The 23462-nt window shown below is 35.3% G+C and overlaps 1 protein-coding gene across 11 annotated transcripts in view; it reads right to left on the reverse strand.

Annotated features, from left to right (window-relative positions):
• Positions 1–9148: 9148 nt before the first annotated feature.
• LOC150079426 (histone deacetylase 4-like) overlaps positions 9149–23462 on the reverse strand; it is a 352480-nt gene continuing 338166 nt past the window's right edge. For 10 of the 11 annotated variants that reach the window (XM_090383436.1, XM_090383431.1, XM_090383432.1 and 7 more), the window contains 2 exons: positions 21646–21787; positions 9149–9900 (listed from right to left, as the gene is read on the reverse strand). In XM_090383436.1, the coding sequence (XP_090239562.1) occupies positions 9834–9900; positions 21646–21787 (209 nt within the window). In that variant the 3' untranslated portion in view covers positions 9149–9833. The remainder of the gene's footprint in view (positions 9901–21645; positions 21788–23462) is intronic. The other variant, XM_090383433.1, reaches the window with a different exon arrangement.

The following is a 23462-nucleotide window of genomic DNA, read 5'->3' on the forward strand; positions in this document are numbered from 1 at the left end:
AGGAGAACAGATTGAAAAGTCTATTGCCCTCATGGATCCTGCAGAAAAATGAATATAAGTAGACACCTATATTGGTTTACCTTTCTAGTAAATTGCTGGAAATCCCCACAGTGGATAATGGACATTGAAATCTCCGCGTAAGCAAAACGGAGCTGGTAGTTGTTCTTTTAGATTTTCTAGGTCATCTGAGAACAAGAAATTAGGAGGGATATATATAGCTGCTATTGTAAGAGTAATGCCAATTACAGTGCACACTGCCACTACTTCAAAAGGAGTCTGAAAAGCAAGATGTTTGGATGGAATGCCAATTACAGTGCACACTGCCACTACTTCAAAAGGAGTCTGAAAAGCAAGATGTTTGGATGGAATGTTGTTAGAAACAAGAACTTCTACCCCCATGGGCTGGCAAATCAGTACTCCTATCTTATCTGAAGATAGTGTAATTTTTAATGGTATGACACACTTGTGGATTTAAATAAGTTTCCTGTAGGCGCATATGCCTGCTGGTTCATATCAGTCAATAAGATCATGTAAATCGTCTTTTGTATTATGAAAGACTCTACAATTCCATTAAAGGATTCTTTCCATTATGTGATTTTGTTGGTTGTTTTTTTCCTAACTGCTTTTTAGATGTAGCTTGCTTGTATCAATATAATTTTGCTTTGCCCTTGTTGTTGTAGGTTTTAGGAGCATTAACAACTGAGGCCATATTGCTTCATGTATAGTCTGTAAATTTTCTGTTTGTTGGACAAAAAAAATCCAAGTTTCCAGGAGAAAAAACCGTGCTACTCTCACCTGAAACCAATTAACTTAGCTATGTTGTGAAAAGGGCCCATAAAAATTCCTCATGTCATTGACGGGACTCGAACTCAGGTCTTTTTCCACCCAGTGTGGATAACCAAGTTCGACTGTATATCACAACTATACTCCTGCATTCAAAAAACTAGATTCTCTTTTGCATTTAGCATTATCCTGAAATACTGTTCCACGAAAATACACAACCAAAGTTTAAATCCATAAACTTCTTTATTAATTGTTCACACAACTAGCCCCACTCTCCGCGTGATTAGCTTCAATCCCTATCCAGCCACTATTCATTACATCCAACAGAAATGGAAGTCTAGTGTTAACTAATTTTGTCTAGTTTTTTTCAACCCATTTACAATTTGAGCTGTCCTGGCAGCATATCTGCATTGCTCAGAGAATTTCATATAATCATCAGCCATTTTCAATCCACTAACAGGATGAAGGCCTCACCAACAACTTTCCAGTTCTTTGTTTTGTGCAATGGCCTTCCATTTACTAACCACAAACTCATGAATTTCATCTGCCCATCTCCATTGTCTTCCAGGTTTTCTTTTAGCTCCTCTTGAGTACCATTCTGTTATTTTCTTAATCCATCTGTCATCATGTCTTCGAGCTCTGTGTCATGCCCAAGACCATTTCAGTTTTTTCTTTAGTTTTGATAAGAATGTCCTTTATTTTTGTTTTCTGCCTAATCCATGTATTTCTCTTCTTATCCAACAGTCTGATTCCTAATATAATTTGTTCCATTCACTGCTGTGTAGTTTTCTGCTTCTCTTTCATTCTTTTGGTGAGTGCCCAAGTTTCACTTCCATAAGTCATGGTGAGATTATACATTGGTTCATTATTTTACATTTCAGACAAATTGGGATATTGCTCCTCAGTATGTGACTATACTTCCTGAATGCTATCCATCCAAAATTTATTCTTCTCTTGACTTCCAGCCATTTATCATTATTACAGCTGACTTGACCCAGATAAGTATATGAATCCACCTTAAAATTCAATTACTGCTCCTTCAATGATTATATCCCTTGTTCATCATTACTTTTGTTTTAGCCATATTCATCTTTAGTCCGAAATCCTTACTAACTCTGAATAACGGATTAAGATTTGCCTCTTAATTCTTTGGGATTGTGGCTTATGATCACAATGTCATCTGCAAATCGTAAATTGTTTAGGTACTCCCCATTCACATTGACTCCTTTCTGCAACCAGTCCAATATTCTGAATGCTTCTTCAAGGGCCGCAGTAAACAACTTCAGAGATATTGTGCCTCCTTGTCGAACTCCTTTCTCAATTTTAAATTTGGTACTGTCTTTATCTAGTATAATAAAGGAGGTAGCGTTCTCATATATTTTCTTCAAAATCATAATGTGTGGGGTGTCTGTGCCTTGTTTTTCCAGTGCCCGAAACATTTCCTTATGCTGTATGGAGTCAAATGCCTTTTCATAATCCACAAATGCCAGGCATAATGGTGTTTTATATTCATTTGCTTTCTCCATTAACTGAGATATTATGTGAAGGTGATACATAGTGAGAACCCTGTCCTAAAGCCAGCTTGCTCTTTTGGTTGATTCTCGTCATATGTGAATATATGACTGTGCAATTATCCCCAGGTCTTTTTCGTTTTCCGCTACTCTGAATGTAGGTACCACACAATTGATGTTACTGCTACCCATGTGTAGTACCTTGCATTTATCAATGTTAAACTTTAACTACCATTTCTCAGCCCATTAACCCAATTTTCCTAGATCTTGTTGCATTAGCTCACCCTGATGACTGTCACTAACCATTCTGCCAATCTTTGTTTCATATGCAAACTTAGACATGAAGCCTGATATACCTTCATCAATAATATTGAAAACAAAAATGGGCCCAACACTGAACCCTGGGGAACTCCACTAATAACATTGGTCCATGAAGAGCAGTGCTCATTGGTAACCACTGTCTTCTTCCACTTAACCATCCCTTTATCCATAGTAACTTGCCATTAATACCACATTGCTCCAGTTTGTACAGCAGTCTTATGTGCAACAGTATCATAACCCTTCCTGAAATCTAAGTATATGATGTCAAAATTATTTTATGCATACAGTTCCTTGGTCACTGCATCATAGTAACTTATCAGATTGATTAGACAAGACTGCCAATTGATAAATCCATGCTGCGATTGCAGTATAATTGCATGTCTGTCCAAATGGTCCTGCATTACTTCTTTAGACAGTGACTCCATCATTTTCCCTGGAACAGACATTAAGCTAACAGGTCTGTAATTACTCATGTTGATCTACCTTTATGAATTGGAGATACATTTGCACATCTCCAGTCCATAGGGACCTCCCCTGAATCCAAGAATGCTCTCATAATTATGTCTAAGGGTTTGTTTACTTCTTTTGCTGCCTCCCTTAATAGAATTGGATAGATTCCATCCACCCCAGGTGCCTTTTTTTTATGTCCACTCAACAATTTCTCCTCCACTTTCCTTTCAGTTATCGCAAAGTAATTTAACTCCTCATTAGAGTTTGATAAACTTCTGGCATCCCTTCCCTAAAGAATTCCTCATGTGTGACTGTAGATGCAAAATACTTATTCAATTTGTACACAACCTGAGCAGGGTCATCAAGTTGCGCACTGTGATTCATCCTCTTCCTTCTACTGTTAATATAAGCATAGAAGCCGTTGCTGTTTTTCTTTGCATTCTTTTCCAGACTTTTCATAATCTGCCTTAGCTTGCCTAACCTCCTTTGTGACTTGATTACATACTAATTTATATCTACCATAGGCTTCTTTATCACCTGATAATTTATGTGTATCGCATGCACTTTTCATATCTGCCATGTGTCTCAGTAGTTCACCTGACATCCATTTATTCTAAGCCTCAAACAGTACTTCTTCATTGATATGAAAAGCCTAGTGGCTTCTTTGATTACTTCCCTGAATACATCCCATTTAGAATTTACTGATGGTATTAAAAACTGTCTCAGACCACTGTAGTCACCCTTACGAAAGAAAAAGCCTTTCCCTTTACTCTTGACAGTAGTTATGTCTTTAATTAAATTCCACATTACTACACTGTGATTGCTGCCACCCAGTGGGTCTTTTACCTGCAGATTCTTGATGCATGAAGAATCACTGCTGATAACCAGATCAAGAGTATTGCTTCTCTAACATGCTGCTGTAGAAAACAATCATCCAGAAAAATCCACAGAAGTCTTGCTAATATGTAAGTGACCAATCCACAAATTTCAGTCATCAGTCAACATCTAGAAAGTTAAAATCCTCCGTTATGAGACATTCTGATTTGCTGTCCCACTCAATTTCTCTGTATAGCTGTATGGTATACTCCTCACAGTCATTAGGCCTGTAACACTCCTACTTTTAATTTTATTTACCCAGTGCTTATATCACACCAAACTGACTCAGCATTGCATTTGTCACCCATATTCAACTGTATGCACTGCTTTAGATTTAATATAACTTAACTAAGAGCATAACCCATCCACCTCATCTGTCCTTCCTGTATACAGTGTACTCCCCACATTCCAATTCAGCATCACTTATGTCTGGGTGACACCATGTTTCTGCTATTCCTACAATGTCTGCATTTGATGACTTAATCAATGCTTCAGATTCATCAAATTTATTAATAAAGCTCCTGGAATGTATCTTTTGATTCATTGACACGTAATAATATTTACATATGCAGCACACTAGAACAATAAAATGACACAGGTGAGATACAAATGAGTCACAAGTGATAATGCTACAGCCAACACTACCAACAGCTATTCTTTATGTGAAGAAGGTTTTTGTGCAAAGCCACAGGCTCAAAACATTACAAGTCATTTTGAAACACCACTGCAGTCTCTGATGTTTTCAATTCTTTATTTCGTTTCTCTTGATCTTCTTCTGATTATTCTTTAGCTGTATCAGATTCAGGACTACTGTAAAAAATTTAACTATTCACAATACACTAAATGACACTATTATAACTATTAATATTTGATGACAGTATTAATGCTTTGCTACTTGCTAGCATCTCTTAGAGTGTACATGTTCTTATTCTTATTTACCCTAACATAGCCCATGTATTGTCTTTGTAAAAATGTTAATAATAAATGCATTTCTGCTCCAAATGTGGGTTTACTAGACTCAGTGGGGGATTTATCCTTCAAAACATTCACACCACATCACTTTCTGCGTCGTAAATGTGTTATTGAAATTACCATACAGCTAATGTACACCGTAGATACAATATCCAAGTTAACTCCACTTGATTCCCAAAACCCAGAAAATCTGGAAATTAGTTCCAAGAAAGAGTATTTTTAATTAGAATATATTCAAACATTACAAAATTGCAAGAGATTAAATATTAATGCAGTAATAAACTGAGCAAACAATATATTTATTCACAGTGGGCCAACACATTACACAAAGCAGTTTTTGAGAGAACAGTACAAAATATTACAGCTAGTTATATGAAGCAGGCAATGATGACAATGGTAACATTCACACAGCCCTGCTATATATATTTGGGGGGTCAATAAATCTTTCCACTGAGCAATATTTACAAACAGTAATGAGACAATAATAATGGCATAATGTAGAAACAATGTGAGCAAAATGCCTTTAAATACATACACATATACAGTGTATTCATAGTAAATATACTACATCATTTCATGTTTACAGGTAGGACATGTCCCAATAAGTGTTTTCAAAACTTAAATTCTTTATCAATTCCTTTTAATAAATGCTGTGACCTAGGCTAGAAAATAAACTGCTACTTCTCTTTATTTTACAGTGCCATTTTTCAATTTCTCTGATACAATACCTGGAATATGGCAAAATGTACTCTAGAGATGTTAACAACAGGCTGTAAAAATAACTAGCATTGCATTATAATCATTTTAAATTAACTATAATTTATAGCCAGATTTCATACTGCAAGTAATAAACTCATCTACCTATTTATGAATTCATAACCTGAAAATAACTTAAATCTGAAATCTTAATTTTTAGATGTATTCATTCAAGATTATATATATTCTAAATTAAAGTTACATAAAATTTTTCCGTGCCTTGTTTTGACAAAACAAATTTGAAAATAAATTAAGGAGAAAAAGAGCTAGTAATGCATGACAAAGACAGTTTTTTAAAATAATAAGTAGAACACAATCTGTTCAGCAATATTAATCTAAGCTATAAATTATATTTAATATATAAGAACAAATACATGAATTTCATTCATTCCAATATTATACATTTTGTGGAGCCATGCTATACAATTGTGTTGGTGGCATTTTCTGGTTAGGTACAAAATTATTTTTTTTTAATTTAAAGCCTATATCAGAAAATTAAATTTGATTTGATTTAAGAAATTACTGGGATTTATGTAGAGTGAAATTTTTAAAAAGAGACTGCCATAATGTAAAACTGAATAGTATTTCATTTTATTTTTTAACTGGTGAAGAGATTCATATAGAAAATCAAACTTTACTTTATTCTTAGAATTCCATGAAGGATGGATACACTTAAAAATCTTTTAACTTATTTTATTACTCTATCTTTTCCACTTAATTTTCTCATTCCATTATGAGCAATATAAAATATTCGTTCGAATGGATGTAGCATTTCTATTCCAAAACAAAACTGCTATTCTATAAATATCAATACTGTACTAGTTTTTAAAATGGTCATGTCTTGTTTACTTTCATCCAGGTCCAAAAATTTACTTTTGAATTTTTTGGTTAAGTATTTCATTGTTAATAATATATTTAAAAAAATCCTGCTCTTTCTCTAAGTTGCAGTTTTTCAAAGAGAAGTTCTTATTCCAGGAAATAAGTGACACATGTGCATATATTTTATTCTTTTCTTTATAGATCTTTATTAGTTTTAAGAGTACCACTGAAAAAACATACAAGGTTAAAGTTTATTTATTAGTCTTCATTTTACAAATATACAGCTGAAGATGTAAAACAAGGAATGTTCAAGTGGGGGAAAAAAAAGTAATTTAATTGCCAATTAAATTTCATTACAAAGAATATCCCCAAATTTGTGACCATAATAGCAAATAAATGCCTTGTTGCTATTAAGCTTCCTAATTTTAAAGATTGTTTAGTTAACATTGCTCTCCTAGCATACTTTTTTTGATCACAGTAATACGAGGGTGATCATTTAATTCACGGACTGGTGTGCGAATGAGTGTCTTGGCTCTCCCTTATCACTACTGAGCAGACTCTGTGTGCACATGCCAGTACTTGTTGAGCTAGCGTTGCATGATGAGAGTTTTTTTTAGCTGTGTGTCACTGACGATCGTTTTGAAGCAAGTATCATGTCGGACGTACAGATTGAACAGCAATATGTAATTCGTTATTGAGTCAGATAGGGCTTACATGCACTGGAAACAGTTAAAGGGATGAATGAAGCATCTTGGTAGGACAGCCATATTTCAGTGTGAAGTGGTTTCTCCATCAAGACAATGCCAGACAGGCACCATACGGCTAATATTGTGCAGGCAGTGATCACTGCCATAGGTGCCGAGGGTCTGCCACATTCTCCTTATTCACCGGACTTAGCCCCATGTGTGATTTCTTCCCATTTCCATATCTGAAGAAAGCTCTGAAAGGCAAGCTTTTCGTGTCCAACACGATACTCGCAGAGTCACAACGGAAGCACTTCACAGTCTTCAAAAAATGGTTTGCAAGAAGTATTTAATGTATGGGTACAATGTGTAAAGTTCAAGGGAGAGTATTTTGAGAAGGAGAAATCCACAGAAGATTCAGATGATGACAATTTAGATAAGATCTTGCACCAGTCCACAAATTAAATGATCACTTCTTGTATATATAATTTTTTGAATTTACGGACTGAATGATTATTCAATTTCATCATTATGTAAATACCAACATTCCAAATAAAAGTGATATTAGAGCTTCTTGGCATGTGAAAGTGATACTACTAAAGTTCACTGTAATTATAATAATAATAATTTTGCCTTAAAAACTTATCTTTTTTACAATTTATTTCTTCCTACTTAGCTGTCTTGCAAGTATGTTGTCATCCCTACTCTAGGGATTTCTCACTTTTGATATTAATGGATAACCATATTTTACTTTGCAATGACTGATACATGTGGAATGGTATACATGTTGTCAACATTGATAAATGGCACTATTAAGTGTTACATACATTGCCCATATTCAGTCAGGATAAAAATAGTTGACTGTATGGCTTTAGTCACAAGAAGGGTAGTACATGATTCTTCAGAAAAGGTGATCACCTTCTGTGAGCATCATAAGTTTAGGAATAAGCTATGTCTGAAAAGGCACCAAGGGAAATTGAAAAAAAAAAAAAAAAAAAAAACCCTTCAGCTTGTGTAAAGTTAAGGATGAAAATATTAGCATTTCTTTGTTTATACCTGAACACATAGTTGCGTTGCCACCATCATCAAAAAGTTACAGAAACAGTGACAAAATTAAGCGGTATCAAGGAATATCATACAACGCGAATCTATATATTTACCAATACAAAACTCAGTTCAAAATCTTTTCGTGTCAGCTATTCACACTTCACCACAAGACTAGATAAGATACCATCATTTTTACCTCTTCCACTGGAAGAAATTTCCAGTATTTATATCTTTTCCACAAAAATATTAAAAGACAATCTTAAAAGTTTCCTCTTTTACAAAGGAGGGGAAAATAATGTCTATATACAAGACTCATAGTCTTATAAATGCTTTGCACGAATTTACAATGTAGAATTTTATATGCATGAATTTACAAGAGTGATAAGCACGTCCTTTGATGATCAACTAAAGACAAAATAATGGATACAATCAACTAACATTAACAAACAACATGGTGTGCTGGTCCAAACTGAAAATACGTGAAACATATGAAATGGTATAATGCAATGGTGTTAATAAAGAGCTTTTTTATCAACTTAAAAACAATTGTAATAGATATATAATACATACTATTTATATGTTTTACTATCTGTAGGTTTTATTGACCAAAATTTTCATCATTAATTACAAGTAATATTTTTTGACATCCATGTTTTTTTTTCTTGGAATTTTCCTACAAAAATGTGACATAATAATATATTTGAATATACATTTAATCAGCACATTGTAATATATGTATCTATAATGCCATATTTACATGCATATGTAACATTACATATACATATCTGTATATATTTATTCATTTTACATAAGTGTCTTTTCATTAAATTATAAGTGGAAACCCAGCTCCGTCTGTTTATAGAATATGTAAATATAAATAAAAGCCTGATTGGTTAATTTATTTCCACTCTTATCTTCAATGTATACAGATTCTTTACATTAGAAAACCGGTGTGGTGTGAAATTAAGTTACACAAGGAATACCTCAAATTCGATACTTATAAAGTATATATTTACTTCTTTATATACAGTTTCTACAACACAAAGGAACAACTGCTGGAAGAACTGGTACAAAGTAACAGTGTCTAGCCATCATTTAGTGCCACTCGAGTTTCATTTATCACTGACTGACATTTTGTGAATGAGTGCTCTAGCACACATTCAAACTTCCAGAAAAATGTGTTAAAATTTGCAACATTAAGGTATGCAATATGGTTCTGTTTTCAATAGTAACGCACAGAGATAATTACTATGAAATGCTATTATATTCATAAACATGATTCATTGAACTCCAGCATGGCAGTAGCTTTTCTTTTTCCAAGAGAATTTTATGCCTATATATATATATACAGAGTTTCCCTTGAGCTAAACATTTCCTGGAGTATATCTTTTGATTCATTGACACGTAATAGTATTTACGTATGCAGTGCACAAGAACAATAAAATGACACAGGTGAGAAACAAATATGAGTCACAAGTGATAATGCTACACACAACACTGCCAACAGCTATTCTTTATGTGAAGAAGGTTTTTGTGCGAAGCCACAGGCTCAAAACATTACAAGTCATTTTGAGACATCACTGCACCTGTCAATGATGTATTCCATTCCTGGATTTCATTTCTCTTGATCTTCTTCCATAGGTTCTTCTAGTTCTTCTTGAGCTGTATCAGATTCAGGACTACTGTAAAAGATTTAACTGATATTACATTCACAGTACACTAAGTGACACTATTATAACTATTAATATTTGAGCACCACTTTTTAATTTTGAAATGAAATCAAATCCTTCCATGTACTTTATTTCCTCCTAATATTCTCTAAATGATTAGATGCTGTTTTTTGTTTTCATTTCAATGTATTATGAATTGCAAGAAATCAATTTTTTGTTTAATATTTAACAAATGCCAGCTAAGCGATAACATATATGTTTCTTTCAGTCAACTCCACACTCTCACGTGGCATCTGTGAGATGCCATTGTGAGCTGCGTAATCTTTCTGTGTAGATTTGGTTGGGCCAGCTTAGCAGAAATTAAACACAAAATTGACAAAATATATGACATCTATATTTCATTTCAGGAGACAAATGACTTAAGATTCTAACAAATTCAATAAATTATTACTGGTTTCTCTCTTTTATTTTTGTTCAGTATTTTGTAATTCAGTTTAGAAAATCATAATTAACGGAATGCAATTTTCAATTCAGCAAAAAAGCTAAAAATTGAATTCTTATAAATAAAAAATAAAGTGTCTTAGAATTGCCATGCTAGCATATGTGTGAACTTAGGTTGTGAGTGATGAAGGATTAACTGTTTTTTAAGACCATAACCCACAGGTAACTTGACAGTCTGTTGTTGTTTTTTTTTTTTTCAGGAAAGCATCTAAAAATTGTCCAGTTTTTTTAATCTATATGAGAGCATTGTTGGAGTGAAGGATTATACAACTTATTAGTTGGGAAAATTAAGTTATTTATTTTTATTTGCTGTGTAATTGCCATTTTGCCACTACTGTTACTTTCTAAAACCAATGTGCCATTAACATTTCTGTTTATAGTCCAATTTAAACCAAAATTTCCATATACATAAAGTACTTAAGCACCCTGATTGGAGTGGTTTACTTCTTTTTTTTTTTTTTTTATCGGCTACCTTGAAGTAAGATGGCCAGCATTCAAAATAAGTGCTACCTGTTTAGAACTCGTGTTCAATGGGGGAGGGGGGAGATAAATGAAGGATTACACCTGTCAGCTGCACTCTAGTAATGGTGCTTGAAACAATCATCTTGAAACAAGATGATTTTAGGAATTATAGATGAATTTGTCTTGTTCTTCTGACTTAAACAAATTTTACATTTGACATATTTTGCAAAATACTTTTATTATATAAAAAAATGGGGGGAAAAAAAACATGTACATAATACCTATAATATGAAAAAAGTGGAAAAAATGATAATCTGCTATCAACTAATAAAAATTTATTATTATTTTTTTTTTGTTGATCCAGAATTGGATTCACTAAACGTAAATTTCCCTTTCTGAATCATTACTAGGTGCCATGTTTTTGTTTATTCTTTTTCCAAAAATCATGTTATTTTTCTTATTTAAGTCAGAATAATCAAATGGCAAAAACAAACTTATCAACAACAGTCAAAGAAGTATTCCCACTAAGCTTTCAGGCAAAAAAGTAAAGCATCTGTTGTTATTATAAAAGGAAGTGAATAGTAGTCAAATTATGATTACACAGGAAAATTGCATGATGCTATAGTTGAGCAGTTATTTGTATTCGCAATTAAACCAAAACATTGAAATGTGCAGTGCACATACCAGATACAAACATGTCAATTTGTGCATCTGTCTGTGTCATATACAGGCAAGTCGTTAAGCCATATATGATGACATTAAAATTTTGTTTTCAGAAAAAACACAAATCATAAAGGTAATTTTGGTACTTTTTACACTATGAAATTCTCAAGTTAGTATTAATCATATAGCGTAAAAGTAGCCACATGCTTTTGCTGCAGCTGCCAATAATATTATTAAACAAGAAAGTATATATATATATGAGGTATGACAATATAGTTTCTGAACTAGTGCAATAAAAAGAATATGAAGTGAAGGAGCTGTAAAATGGTTTTTATGTTTGTCTTGTTACATTGTCATGTAACAAGAACCAGCTGCCTCACATGGGAAATGTGTTTCAATAGTCATTGAAGCACCTGTGTGTAGAATGTGACATTGATTCTCTCTCCTTCACGTACAAATTTCTTATGAATCACACCCTCTTTGCTATAAAGGATGATCAGCATTGTCTGGGTCCTAGACTTCTGTTGAGAAAATCTTTTTTAAATGAAATTCCCAAGTATCAGAGGTATTAGAAATTATAGTAATCCATGTGCAATACTTAGTATTGCACATGGATTGAAGGTCGAGAAGATGAAAGGTGATACTTGTTGATGTTAGACTTGAATTTCTGTAGATTAATTTTCAGGAACTACGTATGAAAGGAAGTTGTTCCAGGAGATGAAGTTGAAGGAATAAATGAAGAAGAAGAAAAGTTGGTACTGTGAGTTTGAAGTTGAACAGTAAAAGGATGTTGACTGGTTGCGGCACATGTTTGGACTGGTTTGGAAGAGAGAGTGGGAATTGTAGAAGCCAATTCAGAACAGTGCCCATGAAAGTATCTATAGAAAAGACAAGCAGCAGAAACAGAACATCTACAAGACAGAGAGTGAAGAGACTTTAGTATTAGCAGTGGCAAATGAGGTATGAAAGCAAGCTTATACTGCATCAGCGGAAAAAAAAAACGACACCTCACATTTCAACTATTCATTCCCTCCAATTTGTCTAGTTTTTCTTTGAATTTATTTAAGCTATCAGCTTCCACACAATTATTCTGCAACTGTCCTTCCTCAATTTAAATTTGTGCTCTCTCATGTGTGCAGGCTGAGCAAGAGGAAGAATCCCATCAGCATTAAGTTTGCTCAATGCTGATGGGGTGGGACATTGTTAGAGATGGGTCATTAAGTAACCAAGCTGCCCTCTTTTGATTGGAATCTAAAAGCCTGACAGCAGTTCTGGGGTATCACCCCAGATGTGGGAATAATATTCCATGGTAGGGCAGATTTGTAATTTAGAGAGTGGACAGCTGTTAGGGAGAAAAGTAATATTTGCAATGTGCTTAAGCCAAGAGAGATTAGAAGTCGGGGTAATCCCTAATAGAGATATTGTGATCTTGTCTACAAATCTGTGTCATCGAAGATAAGCATAGGAGCAGAAATATCCTTTTTGCAAGATATAAGACAAGACTGAGCTTTAGAAGGATTGAAGTCAACTAAGTTATCATTGGACAATTACCTGGAGATCAGCATTTAAGGAATTGGTAGTGGATATTCAAGAAGTTCAAACCGATTTTGCAGGGGAATGTTTCTCAAACTGGAAGGTGGAATACAATGTGCTATTACCAGCAAAACTGGATAGGATTTCTCGTCGAAGAAACAATTTTAGGAAGGCTCACGATTGGGCATACTCATCTCACTCACCTGTATCTATTAACTAATGACTGCGTTCCCCAATGTACATCACGTCAAGTACAACTGCCATTCGCCATTTGTTAGTGGACTGTCCCCACTTTCAAAACATCTGCTTAGGACACTTTTAAATCAATTACTAATATGCAGACATCAATAAATTTAATGCAGATTCTGGGAGATGATCCTAATAAAAAAGAACTATTTACTTTCCTAAACTGGATAGGAATATATCATAAAATATAGTTATTATTTCATATTCACCATTAAAAAGACACAATATGGTCCAAGTAGCCTATGTGTCGTTAAACCCAACAACAACATAGGATTTCTCGTCAATGGAAGAAGGTCATTAATATATCAAAAGAAAAGAGTGGGAGAAAGAACTGAACCTTGGGGAACACCTGCATTAGTGGAGAAGTTAGAAGAAAGAAAGCCATCTACCATCATCCATGGTGAGTGGTGCAATAAAAAGAACAAAGTGAAGGAGCTGAAAAATGGTTTTTATTTTTATTCAAAATAATTGCCACCTGATTGAATGCACTTATTATGCCGTTCTATTCATCAGAACAGCATAATAATCAGAGAGAAAACTGGATACCTAATTATAAAAAACAGTTGGCAATCCACAAGATGAAAGCATATTTAGAAGACCTTTATGCGAAACATGATCAAAAGGCTTTGAAATGTCAAGAGCAACTGCTTGAGTTTCACCAAATTTTTCTATTGAATTTGTCCATAGATGGGTAACATAAGCCAATATGTCACCAGTGGATCAACACTGATGTTATTCATACTAGCAATCATTAATCAGATGCAAAGTTTCTAGATAGTTTAGGAGTTGGCAGTTGATGGATTTCTCCATTACTTTGGAAAGAGTAGGAAGTAAGTGCAACAAGATAATACAAGGTGTTTCATAAAGGACGTAACCATGTTATAGGAATTTTAACATCCCTTCACACAAAAGGGAAAGAAATTACACAACCTTTACAACAAGTGTTGGAAATGGTTTCCAGTCACATGAATGCAGGTTCGTACCCTTTTAATGACATTTGCAGCCACCTTACGTAATATTTGCTCAGTTATGTTTGCAATCTCTTTTTCAATGTTAGCCTTCAATTCATCAAGAGTATGAGGATTGTTGTGAAACACTTCACATTTTATTTATCCCCAAAGAAAAATATCTAGATCAGTAAGATCTGGAGATCTTGGGGGCCACAAGTTTTTTGAGATCAAGCGATCTCCAAAAAATTCCTGTAACGTGGCCATCATTTCATTTGCTGTATGGCAGGTCACACCATCTTGTTGAAACCAACATTCTCGTTCATTCACCTCCAACAATGCAATAAACTGTTGGATTATGTCACAATAAACTTCTCCATCCACAGTTTTGACAAAAAATATAGGCCCTATAACATGACAGTGCGAGATGGCACACCAAACCCCAATTTTCAGGGTATGTAATGATCATTTGTGATACACGTGTGGGTTTTCACTGCTCCATATTCGGCTGTTCTGACTATTCACATAACCATCCAAGTGGAACCAAGCCTCATCACTAAAATAAACACAATCCAACATCTCAATTCCATTTTCATCAACAAAAGAATGAAACCAACAGCAATACAGTACACGTTTTTCATGGTCAGACTGAATTTTTTTTGTAGCCCTGAAAACAGTAATTGGTGATAGTCTGGTTTGTGAAGATAACTTCCTAAGCGATTTTCTTGGTGAGCGGGTTAAACATCATTCAGATCATCCAGAACATTCGCAGTTAACAGTGATGGCCAGCCTGGGCTCTTATATGCAGTATTGTTGATTTTTTGGGGACAAATGACCGAGAAAATTTCATCTGAAACTCATCTTGCACACATAAGATTTATATGCGGAGTAAGACTCCAACAATAAACACATGCTCATTCTTGGAAAACGACATGGCCAACACAACACAACAGACTTGGATGCCTGATCAAGGCTAATGCAAGTCATGGTCATTCAATTGCTTACCTCGGGTAACCCTGGGTGCAGTGCTGCCACCTACACTTCAAACTTGACATAACATTTGCCTGCCCGTAAGTTCTACCTTCTTCATTTTAGGGTTGCATCCTTTATGAAATACCCTATAATCGGATAGGAGGAATTTGTCATCCTTTTTTTTATGAACTGGCTGGATATGAGCAAATTTTCAAGTAGAAGGGAAAACACCTGTAGAATAAAAAAGTGAAAAAAGGTGACACAGAACAGGAGTAAGCTCAGGAGCACAGGTTTTGAGAACAAATAGAGAAATACCATCAGGACCTGGTACTTTCTTGGCATAAACGGCATTAATTGGAAGACTGCTGCACAAATTGGAGCAGTGTGGCATTGGAGGCCAATTGCTGCTATGGATAAAGGAGTGGTTGAGGGGGAGAAGACAGAGAGTGGCAATCAATGGACACTGCTTATCGTGGACTAATGTTATTAGTGGAGTCCCTCAGGGTTCAGTATTGGGTCCATTATTGTTTTCTTTATTATAAATGATATTAATGGTGGTATATCAAGCTTAATGTCCAAGTTTGCAGACGATACGAAGGTTGGCAGGGTTGTCAAGGACACTACTGACACTATGCTACTGCAACAGGATCTGGAAAGGTTGAGCAGATGGGCTGAGAGGTGGCAAATGAAGTTTAACATTGACAAATGTAAAGTACTGCATATGGGAAACAGTAACCCCAGAGCAACGTATCAACTCTGTGGTACTACACTGACAGTGGTAGAGAATGAAAGGGATCTGGTGGTGGTTGTTGCAGGCAGATATGAAGTTTTCTGAGCAGTGCAGACAGGCTGCAAGAGTAGCTCATGGTATATTGTTGATGAGATATAGGAATTTTCTAGCAGGGATAAGGAGGTGATTATTCCCTTGTATAAGGCAATGGTCAGACTGCACCTAGAGTACTGTATACAGGTCTGGAGGCCTCATTTCAAGAAGGATGTAGAGATGCTGGAACGAGTACAGAGAAGGGCAACAAGATTAGTGAATGGAACAAAGGGGTGCTCTTACGAAGAAAGGCTTAAGTTTTGCAAATTACAGTGTCTGGAGACTCGGCACCGGCGAGGTGATCTGATAGAGGTGTATAAAGCCTTGAATGGTTTGAGCATGCTCAATGCTGATGGGATTCTTCCTCTTGCTCAGAATAATCACCTGAGAGGGCATAAATTCAAATTGAGGAAAGACAGATGTAGGATAGACGTGCGGAAATTTGCCTTTAGCCAGCGGGTGGTTGGTTGGTGGAATAGACTTCCATCCCTTGTCGTGGAAGTTGATAGCCTAAATAAGTTTAAGGCTCAGCTTGGACAGGTACTTCGAACAGAGGGGTGAAGTGGAAGTGGTTATTTTTTATTTATTTATTTTTTTTTTTTGCTGATGCTGCATAAGCTTGCTTTCTTGCATCAAATGCCTCTACTAATGCTAATTTATAAATACAGAAAACAATAATGGACCCAATACTGAACCCTGAGGGACTCCACTAATAACATTAGTCCACGACGAGCAGTGTCCATTGATTACCACTCTCTGTCTTCTCCCCCTCAACCACAGCAGCAATTTGCCTCCAATGCCACACTGCTCCAATTTGTGCAACAGTCTTCCATGTGCAACAGTATCAAAAGCCTTTCTAAGATCCAAGTATATAATATCAAAGTTATTCCCTGCATCCAGTTCTTTTGTGACTGCATCATAGTATCCAATCAAATTGGTCAGGCAAGACTTCCCCTTAACAAAACCATGCTGTGTCTGAGCTATAACTGAATTCTTGTCTAGATGATCCCGCAGTGCTTCTTTAACCAGTGCCTCCATTAATTTTCCAGGAAGAGAAGTTAAACTAACAGGTCTATAATTACTTGTATCGCCCTTTGATCCTCCTTTGTGAATTGGGGTCACATTTGCACATCTCCAGTCCATGGGTACTTCCCCTGAGTCCAAGGAAGCTCTCATAATTATGGCTAAGGGTTGGCTAAGGGTTTGCTTACTTCCTTTGCTGCCTCCTTTAATATAACTGGATAGATCCCATCCACCCCAGGTGCCTTTCTTGTATTTATGTTCAACAATTTCTCCTCCATTTTACTCTCAGTTATTACAAGATTCTCTAGCTTACTGCTAGAGTTGAATACACCTCTGGCATTCCCCTCGCTGAATAACTCCTCATGTGTGAATGTCGATGCAAAATATTCATTCAGTTTGTTAGCTACCTGAGCAGGATCATCAACAGTTGACCCATCGATATCAAGTGAACCAATCTGATTCATCCCCTTCCTTCTAGAGTTAACATAAGTAAAGAACTCTTTGCTGTTTTTCTTTGCATCCCTTGCCAAAGATTTCTCGTAATCTGCCTTCGCCTGCCTAATCTCCTTTGTAACTTGGTTACAGATCAACTTGTATCTATCATAGGCTTCTGTGTCACGTGTTAATTTGTATGTATCCCATGCATTTTTCTTCTCTGCCATATGTCTCATTAGTTCATCTGACATCCACTTAGGCCTAAACCTTGAACAATATTTCTTAGTTGGTATTTAAAGCCTAGTAGCTTCCAAGATAAGTTCTTTGAATGCTTCCCATTTTGAATTTGCTGTTGGTAACATCATCAGTTGGTCCCACTGTATAGAATTTAAATACTGTCTCAGTCCATCGTAGTCACCTTTACGAAAGCACTAACCCTTCCCTTTACCCCTAATGGTAGTTACCTCTGAGTAAATCCCACTTCAGCACACTGTGATCACTGCCACCTAGTGGTTCATTTGCCTTCAGATTCTTAATGCATGCTAGCAAGTCATCTTTATCTGTGGCAGAAGTGGCAATAGAACCATCTGGTTTTTTCAGAGGTGGGAATAGAGATGGGCAAAAGTTGCAGCCAATAGCTTTGGCAAGAGACTAGAATGCCCACTACCATTTGGAAAAGAAGCAAGTTTTCTACTCAGCCTGTTCAAAATCTAGTTTGGACTGATTAATAACTGCTGTGAGCTTTGTTGTAGGCAGAAATTCTTGGATAGGGCATACACATGGCAAACATATACCTAGCTCCTTGACATAATGTGGTCTCAACAATGCCCCACCCCCACACTACTCCTGACTCGGACTACTCAGACTCCCTCCAGTCACTATCTGGCAGCCAGCCCTGAGTGCTAAGCGATTTTCTCTCTGCAACTTATAGAGTGTTCTTTGAAAATGATATAGTTTTGCTTCTTCTCTTTTGTTTACTTCAAGTGGTTCTGTGCTTGCAAAGTCTGAAGTAAGAATCCAGAAAGGAAATCCACCTTTCTTTTTCTTGTCTATATATCAAATAATAACCAACTCTGCTAACTTCACTAACCACTTGGTTATTGAAAACATGCCCTTTTTTAGGCATATTCACAACTTATCAACTTTATGTCCTCTTTTATTTGTCTATCCATCTGCCTGTGGCAACTTGATTCCCAGTGGACAGATTTTTACAAAATTTTATATTTAGCTCCTACATAAAGATTTCTCAAGCCATCCAAATTTCATTAAAATTGGACAAACAGAAATCAAGCAATTATTATTATTTTTTTTTTCATACAAGTCACATACGCTATCCCTACACTATATTGTAGCTGAAGCACTGGATGTTATTTCTTGACATATGCTGATCAGAGGAATGAATGGGCAATGTGATAAATGTGCAGAAACAAAATATTCTCAATTTACACATAATTAATTGCTTTTTTTGTTATCAGTTTACTAAAATTTAAAAATCATACCTGCCTGAAAGATAACACACAATGTGCATTACCTAACTTTTTTAATTATAGCCTCTAAATTTTTAGTAAGTGTTAGTGTTGTACCAGGAACTAAAATGAGTAAAAATAAAAACATGACACTGGAACAAAAGCCAAAAATTATTCAAAGATTTGAGACTGGCAAACATGGCACTTATTATGCATTATTATTTATAAGCTAACTATGGTGAGGTATGTTCGGAAAAAGCAGTGGTTTTTTTAACAAGGGTTTAAAAGTATTACATAGGCTCGAGTAAAGTGATAAGGACAAGGAGTAATGATGGAGTGAGTAGAAAAACTGCTACCCATATGGATTGAGGATCAAAATCAATGACATATGGCTCTCAGAATGAGAACTGGCTAAGACAGTGAGTTTACATGTGCTTATAAAAGGGAGAGCAAGAGTTAAAATGATGGTTGTTTTTATTCCTCCAGTTCTACACATCAAAACTTTAGAAGAGACAGGAGTTAAGGAACTCCTGGGAGCTCTCATGGCATAAAAGAAAGTGGTGAAGGTCCTCTATAGTTGGTCTTTAATGTGGATGCAACAAGTCTCTTCTGGAATTAAATGCCTTCCTACAATTATTGTTCATGAGGAAAAGATTGTGCCTGGCTTTAAGGCATCCAGCAACTGCTTAAACTCTCTTACTTCAAGAAAACTCAACAAGGAGTCTAAAATTGAACCTTGTTTGTTTATAATGTAGAAAATCCTCACACACTGAACTTACCTGTAACACGGCATTCGAAGCACTGAAGAGTGCAGTTTACTCAAGATATTTTTAAGAGTAGTCTGTTTTTGTTTTTTTCCAGCAGCTGTTAAGTAGTAGTGTAAGGATAATAAATAAAAAGAAAGTTAGGAGTAGCAGTGCTTTCCCTGGCAATACTTCTAATCATCCCACCAATGAAGTCAGATATACCCTCTTTGCCATAACTCTCCTTAATGAGTTTGTAAAAATATATGCTGGTTTAAAAATTGAAATCATGTCAGAGAATTTTAGTACAATTATAATATCACAAAGTGAACAGCATGAGTTATGGAGGGAAGTGACTATCATCTGCATGAAATGTTCAAAAAAAAAAACTGTGATCCTTAGTCATGATTCTACCTGGTCCATCAAACAGAAGACTTGACTGAAAGTGATGTGATGCTGAAGAGATTCCATTAGAGAGAGTTCATAGAACAGCAAAGTGCTTTCAGAGATCTTTAATAAAGTAAATGAAGTAATGAAACTCCTCTATTAAAATTACCCTAACATGCACTGCAGAAGTGTACTGTCAAGGACAAAAAGTGTTTCTCATCACCATGTTATAAAAAAAGAAAAAACTGCTTAAACTTGGTTCTTTAAAAAAAAAAAAAAGATGGCAGTACCTACATCTAAAAAGGAGGAAGCAAATACAGGCAATCCTCTACTTACGTACAACTCGCAATTTGCACTTTCCGGTTTATTGGGCTTTTCTGTTAGCGCAATCTATTAAAAAATGGATAGTAAACTCTATCTTATTGCATTTTTGATGATACTGATAGCTGGAATTCTGTGGAATTTTACATTATTATGGTGAAATGAGTTCCCCTCCACTGAAATATTCAATCATATAAAAAACAAATTTTCTGAATCTTCTCTTCATTCCTATTTTTTGAGCTTCATAAAGTTGTTACTCGTATCTCACTTGCACTTATCGTGTTACAATTTGTGCGTGCCGTGTTCTTTGTTATTGATTGCTTATTTTCTTACTGTTTTAAATTTTATGACCAAAAAAAAAAAAAATGTCAGTGAACAGAAATATCAATTAGTTATACTATTAATTAAGCTATGTACGTATGTATAAATTTATTTTATTTTGCTAACCTGTGGGAAATATTCTTCCAATTTTCATGTATTATTTAATTTTGTTAATTGGAGGAAGAAAAGTGTAAATCTGTGCTTTATATACATATTGTATAGCGAATGGTATTTTATGTTGGAGAGTCCATCGTAAAGTGATTTGATCGTAGATTAAATTACATTACTTATTGCATTTAGATTAAATTAGTTTTAAATAAAGACTACTCTACATTATTATTCATTGTATGTTTTTTCTGGCTCATTTAACTTGGTTACAAATCATAAAATGCTGAACAAGATGAAGTTTGTTGGGGGGGTTATAATCTCAGTGTGTTGTACTGTACATGTATTTTGTATCTACAAGACTGAAGTTGGACTTACGATTAAGTACGTAAGTTGAGGAGAACCTGTAATCTCATTTGTATTCTTCCCTCCAGTCATTCTCCTGAAAAATTATTCTAACATTGAGGAAAGCATGGGGTCTCAATCCTTCTCTTTGGCACTTGCATAACTTAATTTGCAGCTTAAATGTGTGAAGAAAAACTGAATAAAAAGGAAAAACGTCTCAGAGTTGGTAAAGACTAAAATTCAATGCTATGTCGGAAAAAAACTTAGAATTGCCTCAATTCTTGAGGAAGATCCAAATACTTAGGAAACAGGATCCCACCTACTTAGGAAACACTAATATCAATTTACTTTTACTGTTTATGATGATTCATAAACAGTAAAAGAAAATCAATGTCATGTTACATATGGTGTTGTTTGGTACAGTACATTTTCATGATAAAAATAATCTAAAATTGTTTACTTACTGAATATGACAATGTGGAACGGCCATAGAAAGTGAGGCTAGGGCAGTGACTGTCTCTACCTCTTCTTTTTCTCTCTGTTGAAACTCCAGCAAGGAACAATCAATTGTATGAGCCCACCGTCTTATACATGGCCAGTGTGGAGCTGAAATAAATAAAATTCAGTTTATACTAGTTAATTATTTAATAAAAATAGGCGCCTCCGTAGCCAGGTGGGAAGGAGCAGCAGTGCGTAGCACACACTTCTTGATTAGACCTGGATTCGAGCCCATCACCACCAAATACAGAGGATGCGGAAAGGTCAAGGGAATGACCACCGCATATTCCCGGAGCAATATGGCCTTAGTTGCTAATGCTCCTAAAAAACAACAACAACAACAGCAAACAGGTATAAGTTCTCACGTGCTTGCAGTACGGTATCATACCGAAGTGTTCTACGTACTACATTGAGGTAAACTCTTATTAATTTACTAATATCCTGGAGCAATGTGGCCTTAGTTGCTAATGCTCCTAAAAACCAAACAACAACAACATTTAATAAAAATTTATGATAAAGACTATTCCCACTGAAAAAAAAAATTTTGTGGAATGTACAAGAAACAGATAAAAATGCAATTTAAAAGTATAGCTGACATGTTATGAAAGTATTTCAAGTAGTGTCACTATAACAAATTTCATAAATCTCATTTAAAATCTCTCAACTAGAAATTAATAAAAGGATATATTAATGCTTTCACAACTGAGTTAACAGAAAGCACATGGGCTCTTGCATCAGTAAGCTCTCAGAATGTGTATGGGCCCACAACTGAAACTTTTGTCAAAACAGAGTAATGAGTTTTCGATGGCAATGAGCTGTGTGGAGTAGGTTTCTGATGTGAAATTTTGAAGTACAGTAAACCTTCATTAATCTGGACCCTGGTAATCCATACGTTGCTTAATCCAGACAGTTCTAAAAAAATTTAAGTGTAAAAATCAAACGACGATCGGCTCAATGGTCATATGTATTGTGTCCGAGGTCATTGAGCCGTGATGACTCATGCTGCACAAACAACCTGGTTCCCGGCTGCAGTTCAGACAGTTGTTTATCTTTTTTCGTTTGTGCTGTGCAGTTAAACAATGTCTTTAAGTAAGCCTAGTGTAGGACAGAAGCGTAAGCATAAAACGGTTTCTCTTCATGATAAAATATCGGTGATAGAAAAATTCGAAAAAGAAGCTTCAGTGTCCAGCATCTGTCTTGAGTACGGCATTGCAAAACAAACCGCGTCAGACATTAAAAAGGAAAAAAGTGAAATTCGTAATTTCACTAAGAAGAGGCTAATCCAGAAACAGATGGTTGTGAGACAGAAGACTTTCATGAGACTCTACGATGAGGAGGGGGGAAAGCTGTGTCCTTAGAGGAGATAAGAGTCATGGATGGAAGAAGATTATCCTGGCTACCACATCATGACCGAATAGGAGATGCAGATAGTGTAATGGGAGCAGCAGAAAGTTCAGATGAGGAAGAAGATGAAGTGAGCAAAAACTCTCAGCCAAAAATTAAGGTAAGTGAAGTGAAAGGCCACTTGAACTTCGTAATTCAGTACGTTGAACAATCAACAAATGAAAATGTATCTGCCTATTATGAACACTTAAGACACCTACGTGAATTGGTAGTAAAGGAAATAAACTGAAAACAATCACAAAAAAAATAAATAATTTTTTTCAAACCAGTGAATGTGGTAAGTGATGTAAGTGAAGATGAACCAGTGCAATCTTGTTCTAAGTGATTATGGATATTATGTATTTTTAATGTAGTAAATACAGTATGTATTTACTACATT

This window comes from Mastigoproctus giganteus, chromosome 10 (genome assembly GCF_048544385.1).
Source record: "Mastigoproctus giganteus isolate SK-2022 chromosome 10, ASM4854438v1, whole genome shotgun sequence".
In the NCBI taxonomy this organism is placed as follows: Eukaryota; Metazoa; Arthropoda; class Arachnida; order Uropygi; family Thelyphonidae; genus Mastigoproctus; species Mastigoproctus giganteus.